At 45.4% G+C, this 18,265-nt stretch overlaps 1 protein-coding gene across 1 annotated transcript in view; it reads left to right on the top strand.

Annotated features, from left to right (window-relative positions):
* Window positions 1–18,265, top strand: part of PEPD (peptidase D) — a 250,241-nt gene that overhangs the window by 186,174 nt on the left and 45,802 nt on the right. Inside the window, exons 10-11 of the mRNA XM_077452749.1 lie at window positions 1,886–1,954; window positions 17,496–17,573. Coding sequence (XP_077308875.1) covers window positions 1,886–1,954; window positions 17,496–17,573 — 147 coding nt within the window. The remainder of the gene's footprint in view (window positions 1–1,885; window positions 1,955–17,495; window positions 17,574–18,265) is intronic.

The following is an 18,265-nucleotide window of genomic DNA, read 5'->3' as shown; positions in this document are numbered from 1 at the left end:
GTCCCCTCCCCTCAGGTGGCATTGCTCTAGGAAATCCCATCAGTGAACACTGAGGCTCTGTGTCCTGTGATGTACGATAAAACAAATAGGATTTTTATAACAGCTTACCTGTAAAATCCTTTTCTTGGAGTACATCACAGGACACAGAGCTCCCGCCCCTCTTTTTTGAGGATATGTATTGCACACGTATTGCTTTGCTACAAGACTAAGGTACTCTGTTATATAGGGGGCTAAACTTCCTGTCTAGGGTGTGCCAGTGTCTATCACCTAGGGGTGCCTATATAACCCATCAGTGAATACTGAGGCTCTGTGTCCTGTGATGTACTCCATGGAAAGGATTTTACAGGTAAGCTGTTATAAAAAATCCTATTTTTTAGTTCATGTCTTCAAATTCAAAAAGGAGGCAGAATGTAGGAGGCGGGGCAGTGACACAAAGTTTGCAGGCGGTGTACAGTGTAGTCACTCCCTCCCTATCTGGCACACTAGGGTTCAGGGGAATCATCAAGTCCATACATTACAAATATTTTTACAGGTAACCATGTTCTCTTTGAACGTATTGGAATTTTGTCTTTGAGTTGGCGCGCTCCTTTATGAATTCAGTTCCCGGGTGGAAAATCTGGAAGAATTCAGAACAGAGACCCCATTAGCCACCGTTTCCTTACTTTCATTACTCGGAGACGGAGGCGTGGAGAATTTTCTCTGTTATAAGCCGGTTGGCGTGCCGATAAGACAATAGCGCGCTCTCCTCTGGGATCTCCTCCGTGAAATCTGGGCCGGTTTGATTAGGAGCCAAAAGTCGGCCTGTTAGGGCTCTTTAGTTTGGAGAAATTAGCGGGGAAAAATGGCTCAGCGCAGATTTGAGCCGCCTCCGACAGCACGCCCCATAATCTCACAGTAATTAAACGCTGCGCATGTTTACCATCTTTTGCAGGAAACTTCCGAACCGATGGAGCCGAGCCGGGCTCGTTATCTCTGCAAGCTAAAGAGCGCGTCCTTCCGGGGGGGGGGGGGGGGCAACTTTGATGACTTTTTCTTCTGCTCCTAATGAGAGTATAAACAGTGTTTATAATTGCAGCTTTATTTATTATAATATTTTTTTTTGTTATCCTTTGTTTATTTCGGTATGTTCTTAAACTCGACCCAACCGCTAAAATTTCAGATATGCTTTAACAAATAATTTTTAATATTTCTATACATCTCTGAGTAACCTAATCCCTGGTGATCCTGCCATGGCGTTCCTTGTGATGGCACTTCCTGGTACAGGAGGGTGACAACGCTCTTTCCATGTCTCCCAATTGTGCTCCATAAAGCCATAGCACATAAGGCAAATTGCATTGGTCAACACTGCTGGAGTGAGCGAGCCTTTAATGGCATTTGAAAAGCAATTTTTCTGTATTTTTTTAATCATCAAGCTTCATAAAAGTCCTAATTTGTGATCCTGCCACGAAGGTCTTTGTTCAGGCACTTCCTGTTACAGGGTGACAACGGTCTGTCCATGACGTCCAATTGTGCCCCTGTGTTGTCACCCTGTCACATGGGCTTCTAATAGAGATTTCAAGTGCCTGCTTCAACACGCATTACACAGGCATGGTCCGCTGTTGTCACTCTCAGGAAACCTGCTCCAAGAAGTGCCATACAGCCATTGCTGGAGTGGAGCATTGAGATTTTTTACAAAGGATTAAAAAAATATTAAAAACATTTTTTAATGCAGTCAGCTGACTCCAGCCAAAGCATTTAAGTTGTGGGTGGTGTGGGAAAAGATTAGAACCTCTGTCTGATAATGGAGTAGTGGCTTTGTGGGGTAGTTAGAATAATGTGAATTATCTCAGTACTTTTCTGTGTCTTCCCTGAGTTTTCAAAGTGTTTTCTTTTGTCTTTCTCATAGCGTGTTTCTGCACTATTGCTACGCCCGTGGAGGAATGCGACACACGTCATACACCTGTATCTGTGGCAGGTAGGTCATTCTCTAGAATGTTGGGCATATATGCAAAAGTAACCTTGTAGGTTTCTAGTGGATCTGTCAGTAACCTGCATAAATAAACAATATACAGCAACAGTACCATATTTCAGAAAAGCTCCATCTTTTATCATTAAAGCCATCTTTCAGCTACAGTCAGTGACACCACGGGGGGGATGGGCAGAGACTCAATGAGGAAGGGCAGAGGCATACAACCAGGGAGGGGCAGGGGCATACAACCGAGGAGGGGCAGAGGCGTGCAGCCGTGGAGGGGCAGAGGCGTGCAGCCGAAGAAGGGGCAGGGGCGTGCAACCGAGGAGGGGCAGAGGCGGGCAGCCGAGGAGGGGCAGGGGCGTGCAACCGAGGAGGGGCAGGGGCGTGCAACCGAGGAGGGGCAGGGGCGTGCAACCGAGGAGGGGCAGGGGCGTGCAGCCGTGGAGGGGCAGAGGCGTGCAGCCGAAGAAGGGGCAGGGGCGTGCAACCGAGGAGGGGCAGAGGCGGGCAGCCGAGGAGGGGCAGGGGCGTGCAACCGAGGAGGGGCAGGGGCGTGCAACCGAGGAGGGGCAGGGGCGTGCAACCGAGGAGGGGCAGGGGCGTGCAACCGAGGAGGGGCAGGGGCGTGCAACCGAGGAGGGGCAGAGGCGTGCAGCCGAGGAAGGGGCAGGGGCGTGCAGCCGAGGAAGGGGCAGGGGCGTGCAGCCGAGGAAGGGGGCAGGGGCGTGCAGCCGAGGAAGGGGGCAGGGGCGTGCAGCCGAGGAAGGGGGCAGGGGCGTGCAGCCGAGGAAGGGGGCAGGGGCGTGCAGCCGAGGAAGGGGGCAGGGGCGTGCAGCCGAGGAAGGGGGCAGGGGCGTGCAGCCGAGGAAGGGGGCAGGGGCGTGCAGCCGAGGAACGGGGCAGGGGCGTGCAGCCGAGGAACGGGGCAGGGGCGTGCAACGGGGGAGGGGCAGGGACGTGCAACCGGGGGAGGGGCAGGGACGTGCAACCGGGGGAGGGGCAGGGACGTGCAACCGGGGGAGGGGCAGGGACATGCAACCGGGGGGGGGGGGGACAGAGACACAAAAGTGAAGGGCAACTGGGTATGAATCTTGCTGCTGACATTTTTTAGAGGATGATTGGGGTTCACACACACTCACAGCTGCTACAGCAGTTGTAAATGCATGTAAATCTGACATGTTAGCAGTCAGGGTCTGTATTGGCTTTAACAGAGAGCAAAAGAGACAATATAGAGAACCTGCCACATCAAAATTGTATGACATACGGGACTTTTGGTCCCCTGTGTGATTTTAAAAAATGTATACGCATAAAAAAATATATAGTTACACCCAAGCACTTAAACCCCTCCACACCCCCCAAAAAATGTTGAACTCATCTTCACGTAGATACAAACATATAAAACATATACACAAGAGGTAGAAGCCCTAAAGGATTTTCACAAATGAAACATTTATGGTAAGTGCAAAAATAAACAGATGTTTTCATATCCGTTTAAAATATGTGCATGTCCCTCAAAAAAACAATATATTCAAAAAAATATATATGCAAAAGTGTATACCCAACTCCACATGTGTTTATAACATACAGAAAAAGCAGGTCATTTTTTTTAAATGAGGAAAAAAAACACATTCTTAGCACATAAAAAAAAAGTCCTCAATAGAAGTGTCCCAAAGCAAAACGACAGGTAGTGATAAATGAAAAATCAGCACACCCTTCTTATGTGTGCTTTCTTATCAGTGTCCCCAAATGATGAAAAACTCCTTCACCACACCACCAGTGACCCCCTATGGATGGAGCACTCACCAGATAGATTGCCTAGCACTCTCGCACCAGGCTCAACAGGCGTTTTAAATTGCTTAATTAGGAATCACAGATGTCCAGCACACAATATCCAGAGAGTATTACTTCCTCTTTGCATATTCCAATATGATTATCTCCCCAAGATCCTCAAAAAGAAAAACAGAGGCTTCCCATGGTGTAATACTATAAAACAACTTTAATAGCACACTTAAAAGCCACTTGGTAATGCACTCACATGTAAAAAACTTGTAAAAAGCACTTCAAAGTCACTGCAATAATTCACATCATATTGGAATCTGCAAAGAGGAAGTAATACTCTCTGGATATTGTGTGCTGGACATCTGTGATTCCTAATTAAGCAATTTAAAATGCCTGTTGAGCCTGGTGCGAGAGTGCTAGGCAATCTATCTGGTGAGTGCTCCATCCATAGGGGGTCACTGGTGGTGTGGTGAAGGAGTTTTTCATCGTTTGGGGACACTGATAAGAAAGCACACATAAGAAGGGTGTGCTGATTTTTCATTTATCACTACCTGTCGTTTTGCTTTGGGACACTTCTATTGAGGACTTTTTTTTTATGTGCTAAGAATGTGTTTTTTTTCCTCATTTAAAAAAAATGACCTGCTTTTTCTGTATGTTATAAACACATGTGGAGTTGGGTATACACTTTTGCATATATATTTTTTTGAATATATTGTTTTTTTGAGGGACATGCACATATTTTAAACGGATATGAAAACATCTGTTTATTTTTGCACTTACAATTAATGAATGAATAAGGTCATTTGATATTATATTTTATTTATATGCTTAACTTGTTGAATTTGCATATATTTTATTTGAGGTGTATTTAATAAGGGTTGGAGAGTCCACTCTGTACACTCCCATTATATAGTTTTGGAGGTCTTACGGGGGGATAGATCTTACCTATTTAGCGCCACAAGGTGATAGTGATTTAACACGGTGTAGGTGTGAGGTTATATTTACCTTCTAAATATTTGAGTGATATATATACAAGTGGCAGCTGGGGGGGAGGTTGGGGGCTGGCGCAGTGTTGACACACTAGGTGGCGGTATTTGATGTGTGTAGTATTTGTGAAACATTTATGGTACTGAAGTTTGCCTTTGTTTCATGGGCATGACATGTTGGTTATCTATTTACTTGGTGCAACCTCATCTTCTGTATTTTACCAAAAATTAGAAAATGCCTTTGTGTGCCCTAAAATTAACCTTTTTATGCTTTTTTCACTTGCGCAAATATCTAGTGACGTACAAAATCTAATAGAGCTACCCCCATTTTATTCCCCAGGGTCTGTGCTTATCTATACTCTTTGGGGGGCTTAACTAATCTTCAGCCTTTAAATTATTTTTTTTTAAATGTGAGTAAAATGCAAAAATGTCTCTGGCAGTGAAAGGGTTAAGAAGCCACGTGTAAATGCATGAGTGTCCAGATTGTGCTAGATTACCCGTAGCGGATCTGAGGACTCCATGGGGTTGATTTACTACAACTGAAGAGTGCAAAATCTGATGCAGCTCTGCATAGAAACCAATCAGCTTCCAGTTAGAAAGCTGATTGGCGACCATGCATGGCTGCACCAGATTTTGCACACTCCAGTTTTCACCCCCATGGATCTTTTGACTGAGAACACTTTAATAACTGATGGCTGTGAATGGCGCGGCTCACTCACAGTGCACATAGCTGCAGGCGGGAGATGGCTCCTTGCATGAGGAGGAAGATTGACGTCTTTGACATTTCTGTGGGATAAACAAATCAGAGTTTATTCTGAGAGGTGAGAGTACAAAGACAATTTGATTCAGTGAGGACATCGGTGATTCTGTTTTTTACCTGCAATCTCTCCCTGATTAAAAGCAAGGATGTAGAACCCTGCGGGGAAATATCAAGATAGTATTATCTCTGACCGTGAAATATGGCCCTGCCTTTGTAAAGTGGACCTGTCATTGAAATTCAAGCTTCACATGAATGAAAAGGTCACGTCAGCAATTGCATTCTTATTTAGAGTAATGAGAAAATATAACCATACAGGTTACAGTGAGAAGGGATTAACCCCGTCTTTACCAGAGCCATTTTTGCATTTCTTACACGTGCATTAGAGGACACAGATGACTTCATAATTATGACTGCTTGGGTTATTCTGCCACCTTCAGGTGACTGGCCAAAAAAAGGAATAAAATTCCAGCTTAGCCAAGTCTCAGTTTCTAGCTAGTGTTCTAATATGATAGATGCACCTACAGATGGGCTTTAGTTCTAATTTGTAGGCCTATGCCTAATACCCCCAATGGGGCAGAGGTGGGCATCATTGGGATTGATCGTTGCAGTCAGTAGGCTAGGACGGACTGTCCCCAGACCCCCTAAGCAAGAGCAAGGATTGCCTGGGGGGGCACAGGAGGGCTTCATTCAGATTGGTTGCTGAGGTCAGTAGACCAAAAGGATCTATGCCCGGGTCACGCATGCAAGAGCAGGGACAGCCTGATGTGGCAGAGGTGGGGTTTTTCTGAGGTTGGTAGATCCAGTTGGCAAAGGGGGGCTATGCCTGTATTCTGCATGCAAAAGTGAGTACAGCTTGCAGAGATGGGATTCATCTGCATCGGTCGCTAAGACTAGTAGACCAAGAGGGCCTTGGAATGGTCTGTTAAGGCATAGGAGGGCTTTATCAGGATCTCTTGCTGCAGCCATAAAAACGAGGGAATGTACTTGGGGCCCAGCATGAAGGAGTGGTCACAGTCTGATGTTGTAGAGCAGGGCTTAATTGGTATCAGTTGCTATAGCCAGTAGGCCAAGGACTGTACCCAGACACTGCATGCAAAAGCAAAGTCAGCCTGATGGGGCAGATGTGGGCTTTATCCGGACTGGTCGTTACAGCCAGTAGGCCAAGAAGGGACGGTTCCTGGTTTAATACAGTGAGGGGCTTGCAGAGTGCTTCTGGAGAGGGGGTCACTGGGTTTGAGGATGAGTGGAGGGTTGTACAGCTGCAGCTTCAGGTTGGCATGGGACAAGGAGAGTGTTACAGGGAAGAGGCTCCTGGGCTCAAGGTGGGCAGAGGAGAAAGTCCTGTGTGCTCGGCTGCAGCTCTGGGTCCTCCCAGGCACTAAGGGCCAAACAAAGAAAAGGGTCTTTCAATTGGTTCCTGCTAAGGTATTTAAACCTAAGATGGGGGCAATACCATGGCATTGGGCTTCCTGATCAATTAGCCACCCCCCCTCCCCACTTCCAGCCTAGCTCGAATCAGGGGCACAGTCAAGAGCAGCTTCCTTGTTTTAGGTGGGTATGAGGATGTGCCTGAGTGGCACCAGGGGAGGAAGTTTTCAGGCCGCATGTAATGATTTCACATACAAGCCACCGCATGGGGTCATACTGCCCAGCGTCCCACCTGTAGGTGGTGTGGTAGGACTGCCGTCTGTTCAACAGAAGCTGATTTAATGATCGGCTTCTGTTGAACAGTTATGCTGGAAAACCTGCATTCTGATGGAGGGGCGGGCTGGCGGAAGTCCTTTCTATCAGAATAGAAAGATACAGGATTCTGTTTTTTTTTTGTTTTTTTTCTTCACTTAATACAAAGGTTAAATGGAAAAAAAACTAAAGCTGGATACACACATACAATTTTCTGTAGATTTTTTCCATCAGATTTATCAAAGCCATATAATATGAGGTCAAACCTTAAAAGTTGCAATTTATATGCAATCGGGCAGGCCCTTGCACTACTTAGTTTTGGTAAATCTAAAGGAACTCGGACAAGAAAAGTTGTATAGTGAGCGGAGTTGGATCAGTCAATCTGAGAGTAATTTATTTGATCTGAGATAGATAAAACTTGGGCGGGGTGAAGTTCATCAGCTGAAGACAGTCTGTGGGGTCTAGATAGAGAGAATAACGGGAGGAGAGAGAGAGCTAGATAGAGCAAGAGCGTTATGCCGCGTACACACGATCGGATTATCCGGTGGAATTGGAAGAAGAAGAAGCAGAAGGCGGCGGCGACAGAAGACCGCTAGTAAAAGAGCTGGAAGAAGAAAGTGGAGGCCTGGCAAGAAGAACCGAAGAGCGGGACAAGACCCCCGAAGACCGGAACAAGACCCCTGAAGTCGGAAGAAGAGGTGGCGCGACGAAGGAGAAAGCCGGGCACCTCTGCTAGTAAAAGAGCTAGCAAAAGAGCAGAAGATAGCGGCAAGTCCGGCCAGAAGACCCCATCAAAATGGCAGAAGACCCCCGGAGCTGTCTAATAAAGTGTTTTAAAAACCTGTGTTGTGTTTTGTTGTACACTTTTTTTTACCCCAGGTGAATGGGTACAGGTACATTGTACCCCATACTCATTCACATAGGGTGGGGGGCCGGAATCTGGGGGCCCCCTTATTAAAGGGGCTCCCGGATTCTGATAAGCCCCCCGCCCGCAGACTCCGACAACCAACGGCCAGGGTTGTCGGGAACAGGCCCTTGTCTTCATCACCATGGGGACAAGGTGCTTTGGGGCCCCCCTTCCCCAAAGCACCCCTCCATGTTGAGGGCATGCGGCCTGGTATGGCTCGGGGGGGGGGCGCTCGCTTGTCCCCACCCCCTTTCCTGACGGGCCAAGCTGCGTGCTCGGATTCCCCTTGAAATCCATAACAGGTGACGAGCTAGCGAGGTGTCAGTCTCGCCGATGGAGGTGGCGACATTGACTTCCTTCGCTAGTTCCATCCACCTGGAGCCACGTTCAAAATTAAAAGCTTTTACTCCGTGTGTGGGCAAGTCCGTCCATTTCAAAAGTCCAGCGGACTCCTGCCATAGTCTGGCGGATTATCCGCCAGAAAAGTCCGGTCGTGTGTGGGCAGGTCTGCTCGGGAAAGTCCGGCGGACCTCCGCTGCAAAGTCTGGCGGACAACCGGACTAAGTCCGCCGGATAGTCCGATCGTGTGTACACGGCATTAGAGACACTAAAGTATCCACAGTCCAAAGTAATTCTGTCCTCCCTTCTTCCAAGGAAGGACATACCAAATAATATAATCCAGCAAATCAACACAAGGCAGGCCGCTAAAACCAGGTCAAATTCATCTGGCGCAACATAATTCTACACAACATAATTATATACTGCCCCAACACCTCTATGACAACAAACAATGGGGTCAGCCATCTGGCAAGAGAATTCAGAGGCATAGTACTGAATAGAACTCACAACCCTGGATCTGGCATAAATCATACTCAAACACAATTACAGCTACAAGAAGACCCCAAACCTATAAGAGATAAGAACCCATCCTCAGCACATATACGATGAACTAATGTGACTGAGCTCAAAAAGCAATAAAGACAACCACAACCATCCATAATCTGGTTTGTCCTAGGAAATTAACCCATTACACGGCATATAACTACAACAGGACATCATTAGTAATCAGTAGCTGGAACATTCAGGGTCTGAAAGCTTCAGCCTTCGGCTCCAAAGTAAATGATTCAGATTTCAAACAGTCTACATGAGACTGACATACAAATCCTCCTGGAAACATGGACCCGGGCACAGGATGAACCACTAGTACCTACTGGCTATAGGGAATTCTCAGTCACCATACAAAAGCATAAAAACATCAAACAAGGTTGGTGTTCAGGAGGAATACTAGTCTGGTATGAAGAGGAGCTACATGATAACCTCAATACAATCAAAAATGAAGAGAGCCACATCTGGATAAGAAGAAGCAGCCCCATTCTCACCTCTCAGTCTGACATCTACCTGTCTACAGAATACATTGCCCCACCAGAATCCCCATATTTCAAATCGGACACCTATGAGGTCCTACAAGGTGTGTCATCCACTTCCAATCTCTAGGACAAGTGCTTATCTTTGGAGACCTCAATGCTAAGACAGGAAGGGAAAAGGACTGTATAAGTTCTGATGGCAACACGTACATATTGTGTCCTTCAAATTATTGTCCCGAGTGGATGACCGTTATGACAGTATAATCAACAAAAATGGAAGAAAATTGTTGAACCTGTGCCGCACCAAGGGAGACTCTCTGGGAAGGTACACAATAAACTCCCCATGTAGGCAACAGTTTTGTAGACTATGCCATCACAGATGTTAACCCCGTACTCATCAGTGCCTTTTACAGTCACCCCAAAAACACACCAGTCAGACCACATCCAACTAATGCTATATATTATATCTTCAAACAAACAATCTCCTAAACTCCACCGGGCTTCTCTCTGCAACCTGCCACCATCATTTTGAATGGTCCAAACTTCCACAAAATACAAGGAGGTAACTGACAGACCTGACATCAAAAATCATCTAAAAACCTTACAAATGGGCAGCACAGTGGTGTAGTGGTTAGCACTTTCACCTAGCAGCAATAGGGTTGCTGGTTCAAATCCTGACCATGACACCATCTGCCTGGAGTTTGCATGTTCTCCCTGTGCCTGCGTGGGTTTCCTCCGGGTACTCCGGTTTCCTCCCACACTCCAAAGACATGCTGGTAGGTTAATTAGACCCTGTCCAAAAAAAATTGGCCATAATATGTGTATGTCAATGTTGTATGTGTTGTAAGTGTGTCGGGACCCTACAGGTTAAAGGACCGCGTAAAAGCTGCAGATGGACACTGGTGGCAAGAAAGTGCCCTGAGGCGATTCAGTTCGCATAGGTAGCGATATACAAGTCATTCATTCATTCATTACAAATAACCATCTATGAGATAAGCTCACAAGGTGTGAACCAGGCAGAAAAGGACTTCCACAAAATACTACACACCATTGCAGGAACAGCACAGCAGAGAACAGTGAACTGTGAGAAACCATCCAATAAAATGTTAGACAAAGAATGCAAAGCATTAAGGAACACCTTGCAGACAGTCTCCAATTACAGAGACCCCGACAACACTGACCGAAGGATAGCCCATGGTATCCTACAGAAAAATACATACAAACCCTTCAAAGGAAAAAGCAAACTTCATCTTCAGCAACCTTCAACAGTTAGAAGAGGTACTTCAGGAAAAAGAAAATCTGGGAAATATTGAAGAATATTGGCTCATCACCCAGTAAAAAACACCTCCACATCCAAAATGGCAACATCTGGCTTAACTACTTTAAGGACCTCTACAAAGATATTACAAAAGAGGCACCAACTGTAGAACAAAAAGACATCATCAGAAGACTAAATAATATTGAGGAAAACAATCATAAAGTCCTAAAGTATGGAACCAAGGCTTCATAACACCTGTCCGTAAGAATGGAGACCAGTATGATCCAGCCAACTTCAGGGGGATATGTGTCCGCAGCACACTAGGAAAACGTTTCAACAGTATCCTAAACTTCCAACATTACACAACGTCCTCTGCAGACGTCAGGCAGGCTTCATGCCAAACCACTGCACCACAGACCACATTTACATCTTGCACGGTCTCATCAAGGACCATGTCCACAATACAGGCATGGAAAGATATTCACCTGTTTTGTGGATTTTAAGAAGGCCTTTCATTCAGTATGGCACCCAGGCCTGTTCCTTAAACTCTTGGAGATTGGAATAGGAGGGAATTGTTTTATGTTTTTCTTATACGGAAAACAGCTGCGGCGTAAAGGTGAATGGGAAACAGTTCTTCCAGTAGGCCCGTAGTCAGAAGGGAAGTCCAACCCTCTGCAACATCAATGAACTCGCTTCAGCACTAGAATCCTCCCCACACCTGGACTCACATGACACCAAGGGGAAGTTCCTGCTGTATGCCACTGACCATCTACATGATAGCCTGGAAGTGCTGGAGAAATACAGCGCCACATGGGCACTACCTATCAACACAAAGAAAAAAAAAATCGGGTGTTCCAAAGGAAGAACTCAAAACAAATAAAGAGCCCTTCCTTTACATTAAACTGCACTCCTTATGAAACTAACAGCTACGCATACCTCGGCCTAGAAACTAACAAATCGGAAAGTTACCAGCCAGCCATAGAGGTCCTAAAAGACAAGGCATGCAGAGCCTTCTATGCCTTCGAGATACAGCTGTACCACCTAACACAACCAGTGAGAGTCTGGCCCAGAATATTTGATATTGTTATGGCCCTGATCCTTCTTTATGTCACCTACCCAGACCAATCCAAAGGGGACTCTAGCCCCAAATAAATATTTTCATCTGGAATACTGCAACACCTCCAAGTCCACCCAAGCACCTCCAATGGTGCCTTCCAGTCTGAGCTGGTCAGATTTGCCTTACTTCTCACAGTACAGCAGAAGGCGCTATACTAGGACCACTTACTAAACAGCGGTCCTAATTCATACCACCATAAAGCCCTACTGACCAGTAAGGACCAGTCCAAGCCGTGCGGCTGCAGCAACGCATTAAGGCCTTGTCTATCCCAAACCCCCCAACAACTCAGCCTGAAAAAAATCTCAATAAATAAATGATTCCAAAGAAAAATATGCTGGAGAAATTAAATGACCAACTCCAAGAAACTGTTTACCAGTCATTGTGGAAAAACTACAAACTGGCTCCATACCTGGAGGGGGCTACAAGACCCCAAAGACTGAGTGCCCGCAGAAAGATGTATAACGTCCATGTACAAATACCAAGACCTCCCCTCCCCTGCACAGCCTGGGTGCTGGTTCTGTGTATAGAGCATGTGCAATAGAGGAAATCCAGGCAACCGCACTCCAAGTTCCTTGATTGCTGTATGGACTGATTTTGTTCAATAAAAACATTTTTCACTGGAGTGCGGCTGTCCGGATTTCCTCTATTGCATGTACTGAGTGTCGGGTCACCTCGAGGCGAGGTGACAGATGCACACCGTAGGAATTAGGAGTGCACCGCAAGGTTGTGGACCCTACGGCTGACTGCTGCGGACGGGAGACAGAACCCACCGGGGTTAGAGCGTAAGATTCCCTGGGGCGCGGAGTCTAAGAGCCAGCAGGTGTTCACCAGTGCCTCTAGTGGTGAGGATGGACTTGGCTGCAACTGGCTCCAGGTCGCGACCCCCAGGGTCCCCCAGCTCACACCCACAGTAGGCAACAGGAGGATAGGGATGGTGAGGGACAAAGCCAAGGTCAGGGCCACAAGCAGACAGGAATAGTCAGGGACACGCCAAAAGGTCAGGATCACAGGCAAACGGGGATAGTCAAGGACACGCCAAAGTCGGTAACGGAACAACAGCAGAGCACACGGCAGGTAACGGGAAGCTAACACACAAAGGAATACACAATAGTAGATCAGCAGGGTTGGCCTGCAGTGCACAGGTTAATATAGAGCTCTCTGATAGGAGCTAGGGTGGAGTCATGCCAGAGGATGGATTACAAAACCAGTCAGGTGAGGGTCGGCTGGTCTCTAGAGATGAACACACGGAAACAGGTAAGCAAACTATTGCAAAACCATGACACAGTGCCCACAGCCTGGAAATCGAACTAGGATTGCACAGACATATCTACAAGCCCAGGCAAAGTAGAATGTGACCAGGGGGTCTTGGAGGATGAGGACCATTTCCTGCTACAGTTCCCCAAGTGCTCATCATTGACGGACACTCACTTCCGGAGACACTCCGCTCTCATACTGAACTTTAATTCTAAAGAAGAGAGGATGAAACTTCAAATTGTACTGGGAGAAGAGGGGCCACTGGTGAAAATCTGTATTATTATTATACAGTATTTATATAACGCCAGCAGCTTGCACATCGCTTTACAATATAAGAGGAGACAGTACATTTACAATACATAAAATACAATAGGCTTAAGAAGGCTTTGCTCATAAGAGCTTACAATCTAATGGGGTGGGGCAAGTGGTACAAAAGGTTATAAGAGGGGGGAGGGGGGGTGAGCTGATGGAAATTATAAAAGTTCAGCTGGAGGCGGGATAGGCGGCTTCCCTGAAGAGATGAGTTTTCAGGGCTTTCCTAAAGGCAGCTAGAGTAGGAGATAGCTGGACAGATTGAGGTAGAAAGTTGCAGAGGATGGGAGAGCCTCTGGAGAAGTCCTGGAGACAAGAATGGGAGGAGGAAACAAGGGAGCTAGAGAGCAGGGGGTCTTGAGGGAGCTAGAGGGAGAGGAGAGAGAGGAAGAAGAGGGGGGGGGGAAAGGGAGGAGGGATAGAGGTAGAGAGAGATACAGTAGGATGATTTTATTTTTTTCTGGGATGTTTCATCTTCTCTGTGTGTTCCTTTGATTATTCCGGTCCCAGCTCGCTGTGCTGTAAACGTGTCACAGACCCTTCATCTTGAGCCTGTAAAGGTTATAGACGGGAATATGAAGGCGGTGTGACACTTCGGAGATTACGACTCATCCTTATTATTTTTCCTGGTTGAAGATTAAATCCAACGAGGACGGCCGGTGTCCTGCGACGAGCGCAGATTTATACCTGCTTTGTACCTGCAGCTTGACAGGCCTGTCAGGTAGGAGCTCGGTGCCTCGGGGGAACGGTCATCAAGAGCTTCACTGACCTTTCCTGTGTGACGAACAAACCCGCCGCAGAGTCCTTGGAGGCCCCCGAGGTCGGCTCACGCCGGTCCTCCACCACCACCTCCCAGAGGAGGCCAACTTTGCTTTTCTTCACTGGCTCGGAAACAGGAGCAGAGAAGAACATTAGAGTTTAAAAATCTTGTTTGAGTCGGGTTTTATCCTGGGAGCTCCTCGCTTCTCCGTCCTCGTCATTCTTAACACGAAGAGAAGAGAGCGCTGAGAATTCGCCTTCTGAAGCCGTATAACTCTCCACATTATTACATATTACTAGAGCCAATTACCGGTGCCTTGTTTACTAAAGCTTAACCGATACTTTTCTTTTCTGGTTCCTTTTGGAATTTTTTTCATTCCTTGGGGCTCTTGTAGCCATAGAAACAAAGACTTAAAGTTTTTAGGTATTTTTTTGCAAAGTTATTTTGGAAAAAGTAACACGTTCTTTATAAAAAAAAAAAAAAAAATTGCATAGCTTTCTCCATTGATACTCGGGCTATATTCTGTGTAGAAGGAATGCCTGAATAGAGAAAATGCCACATTATGGCCACTAGATGGTGTTGAGTATCATACGAAGTATATATGCTACTCAGCTCCATCTAATGGCCATAATGTGGTATTTTCTCTATTCAGGCATTCCTTCTACACAGAATATAGCCCGAGTATCAATGGAGAAAGCTATGCAATATTTTTTTTTGTTATAAAGAGCGTGTTACTTTTTCCAAAATAACTTTGCAAAAAAAAAAGTCTTGGAGAAAATACCACATTATGGCCACTAGATGGTGTTGAGTATCATACGAAGTATATATGCTACTCAGCTCCATCTAGTGGCCATAATGCTGTATTTTCCACATTCACACATTATTTCTGCAGAGAATATAACCTGAGAACATTTGATGTTGCCTCGTTCACACAGAACGAATTTACATGCAGATTTAAAGGATGAACGGCTATGCATTTTGCTTTTTAGAAGTACACACCTATCATTTACTCATCTGCGGTAGTTTGGCGCACATGCTCGCACCTCAGCTGTAATGTTGGTTTTCTTCTAACACATTGTAAAAAAAAATTATGTCTTTGTAACATCATTTGAAATTTGAATAGGACTAAAGCATCAGTTATTCCTAAACTAATAGTTTGGAGTTTGACAGAGGCTGAAGAGTTTTTTTTTTATTTTTTTATTTGACTTCCAGCACCTGCAGAAGACCTGATTTTTCTTTGCTGCGGTTAAGTATTACGTATAGGTCCCCCCCCCCCCCCCCACTACTCTGTGATATAACAGTGAAAAGAAAGAGAAGCAGCAGACTGATGAGCTCATCTTGCTGTCACTCTGTTCTTTCCACCTATTAGTATGCTCACTTGTTAGCGCATGAACACTACAGCCAAGCTGATTGGCTTCCTGTGCTGCTTCTTCCTCTCCCAGTCTGAGCTCTGCTGTACAGGGACTGCAAGAGGCAGACACCAGGTCAGATTCAGGTACTTACACTGCTGCAGTTCAGTAACATGTACTGGTCTTGTCCTTCCCTCAGCCTGTGACTGGACAATGAAAGGAGAAGCAGTAACTTGATGAGCTCATCTTTGTCACTCTGCTCTCTCCTTCCTATCAGCATGCGTCTTGTTAGCACACGAACACTGCAGCCAAGCTGATTGGTTTCTAGTGCTGCTTCTCCTTCCCCCCCAGATGGAGGTCTGCTGCACAGGGACTGCAAGAGGCGGTGACCGGGTCAAAGTCAGGCACCTTCACAGCTTGTGGTAAAAAGCTTTAAAGCACAGCCACAGGTTTAGGATAGATTAGGGCCATGTTAAAACTTTTGTCATCATTTTTTTTGCTGTCTCTGCCCTCATTAGTGGGATTCACCCTATTTATACTAGTGACCATTTTCACTGAGACAGCAATTGATGGGAGCAGGGCCAGGACTGTGTGGGCACCTGCCCTGGGTGTGGATGAGGCTCTTTATCTTCTCAGATGGTAAAGCTGCCCATTCCTCTTGGCAAAAGCCTCCAATTCCTGTAAATTCTCGGTCTGTTGTGCATGAACGGCATGTTTGAGATCTCCCCAGAGTGGCTCAATGATATTGAGGTCAGGAGACTGAGATGGCCACTCCAGAACCTTCACTTTATTCTGCTGTAGCCAATGACAGGTGGACTTGGCCTTGTGTTTTGGATCATTGTCATGATGGAATGTCCAAGTACGTCCCATGTCCAGCTTCCTGGTTGATGAATGCAAATGTTCCTCCAGTATTATTTGATAACATACTGCATCTTGCCATCAATTTTGACTACATTTCATGTGCCTTTGTAGCTCACACATCCCCAAAACATCAGCGATCCACCGCCGTGTTTCACAGTAGTAATGGTCTACCTTTCATCATAGGCCTTGTTGACTCCTCTCTAAATTAAGCATTTATGGTTGTGCTAAAAAGCTCAACTTTGGTCTCATCACTTCAAATGACTTTGTGCCAGAAGGTTTGAGGCTTGTCTCTGTGCTGTTTGGCATATTGTAGGCGGGATACTTTGTGGCATTTGCATAATAATCACTTTCTTCTGGTGAATCAACCATGTAGCCCATCTTTCTTCAAGTGTTTCCTTATTGTACATCTTGAAACAGCCACGCCCCATGTTTTCAGAGAGTCCTGTATTTCACCTGAAGTTATTTGTGGGTTTTTCTTTGCATCCTGAACAATTTTCCTGGCAGGTGTGGCTGAAAGTTTAGTTGGTCTACCTGACCGTGGTTTGTTTTCAACAGAACCCCTCATTTTCCACTTCTTGATTAGAGTTTGAACACTGCTGATTGGCATTCTCAATTCCTTGGATATCTTTTTATGTCCCTTTCCTGTTTTATACAGTTCAACTACCTTTTCCCGCAGATCCTTTGACAATTCTTTTGCTTTCCCCATGACTCAGAATCCAAAAACGTCAGTGCAGCACTGGATGAAAGATGGAAGGGTCTGTCAGGAGTTCAGAAACTCATTGACCTTTTATACACACACACTAATTACAAGCAAACAGATCACAGGTAACTTTTACTAGCCATTCAAACCCCTTTGTGTCAACTTGTATGCATGTTATCAGGAGAAAATCAGCAGGGTATGCAAACTTTTTATCAATGCCATTTGGGTAGTTTCTGTTGCCATTATGCTTTAAAAAGAGTCAACACAGTTGATTGATAATAAATGGCTTCAGCCAAACATTAACTATGAGTGAAAGAAATATTTGTGTTCTCATTCATATTCTGTGAAAAATGGCCAAGAAATCATAAATATATATGCAACAATATAGAAGAAATCGTTTCTGTATAAGTTAGTAACCATGTTAACCACTTGCTTTCTTTTTGTTTTCTTTGCACAGCGGAGACAACTCCTCCGTGCTTCACTATGGACACGCTGGGGCCCCCAATGACAAGATTATTGAAGATGGTGATATGTGGTGAGTTTACCTCTGTGTGGAATTGGCTAAGCACCAATAATAGTATACATAATGTGCCGCTCTTATCAGGCTTCAATATGAATATCTTATAACATACATGTTGCACAATAAACCAAAAATTTAAAAAGAAACGTGTTTCCAGTACCTACAACAATTTAAAAGCAGGGCTCGGGCTTCCATAAAAGAAACATCCCCCAGGAGACGTCAACTCTGACGAAACATGTAGGGCGGAGCTAAGTACAGTGACATTATCACACAACTGGAAGTGTAATTTCGCCTTTTTTTCTCTCCCTCTATACAACACTGTTGAGTTTTTTTTTACAGATGTAAGTGCAATGATTTTGTTTTAATGAACGATTGTATTGGGTTTTTTACGATATGTGGAGCACATGGTTTTCTTTATTTTCTCAACATGGTTTGTATAGGATACCAAACCGAGGAAAAAGTCATATATAGTGTTCCTGTTGCATTTCTATTATGGAATATGGAAGCCCAAGACCTGCCTATGAAAGGTTGTAGTTACATCATGCAATATTTGACTTCTCTATAATTTGATAGTCATATATATGACTAGTTACTATGTAACTATATATATCTGGTAAGCCTTTTGCTGGGTTCTCAGTGTGGTGGAGTCACTAGGAGGAGGATCGAATGTTGTTCGAAACTAGTTTAAAGGCTAACTTCTCCTTTTA

Source organism: Lithobates pipiens, unplaced genomic scaffold (genome assembly GCF_037356315.1).
Source record: "Lithobates pipiens isolate NorthernLeopardFrog02 unplaced genomic scaffold, aLitPip1_a1.2 Scaffold_10, whole genome shotgun sequence".
Taxonomy (NCBI): Eukaryota; Metazoa; Chordata; class Amphibia; order Anura; family Ranidae; genus Lithobates; species Lithobates pipiens.
This window is presented reverse-complemented; position numbering and strand designations above follow the sequence as displayed.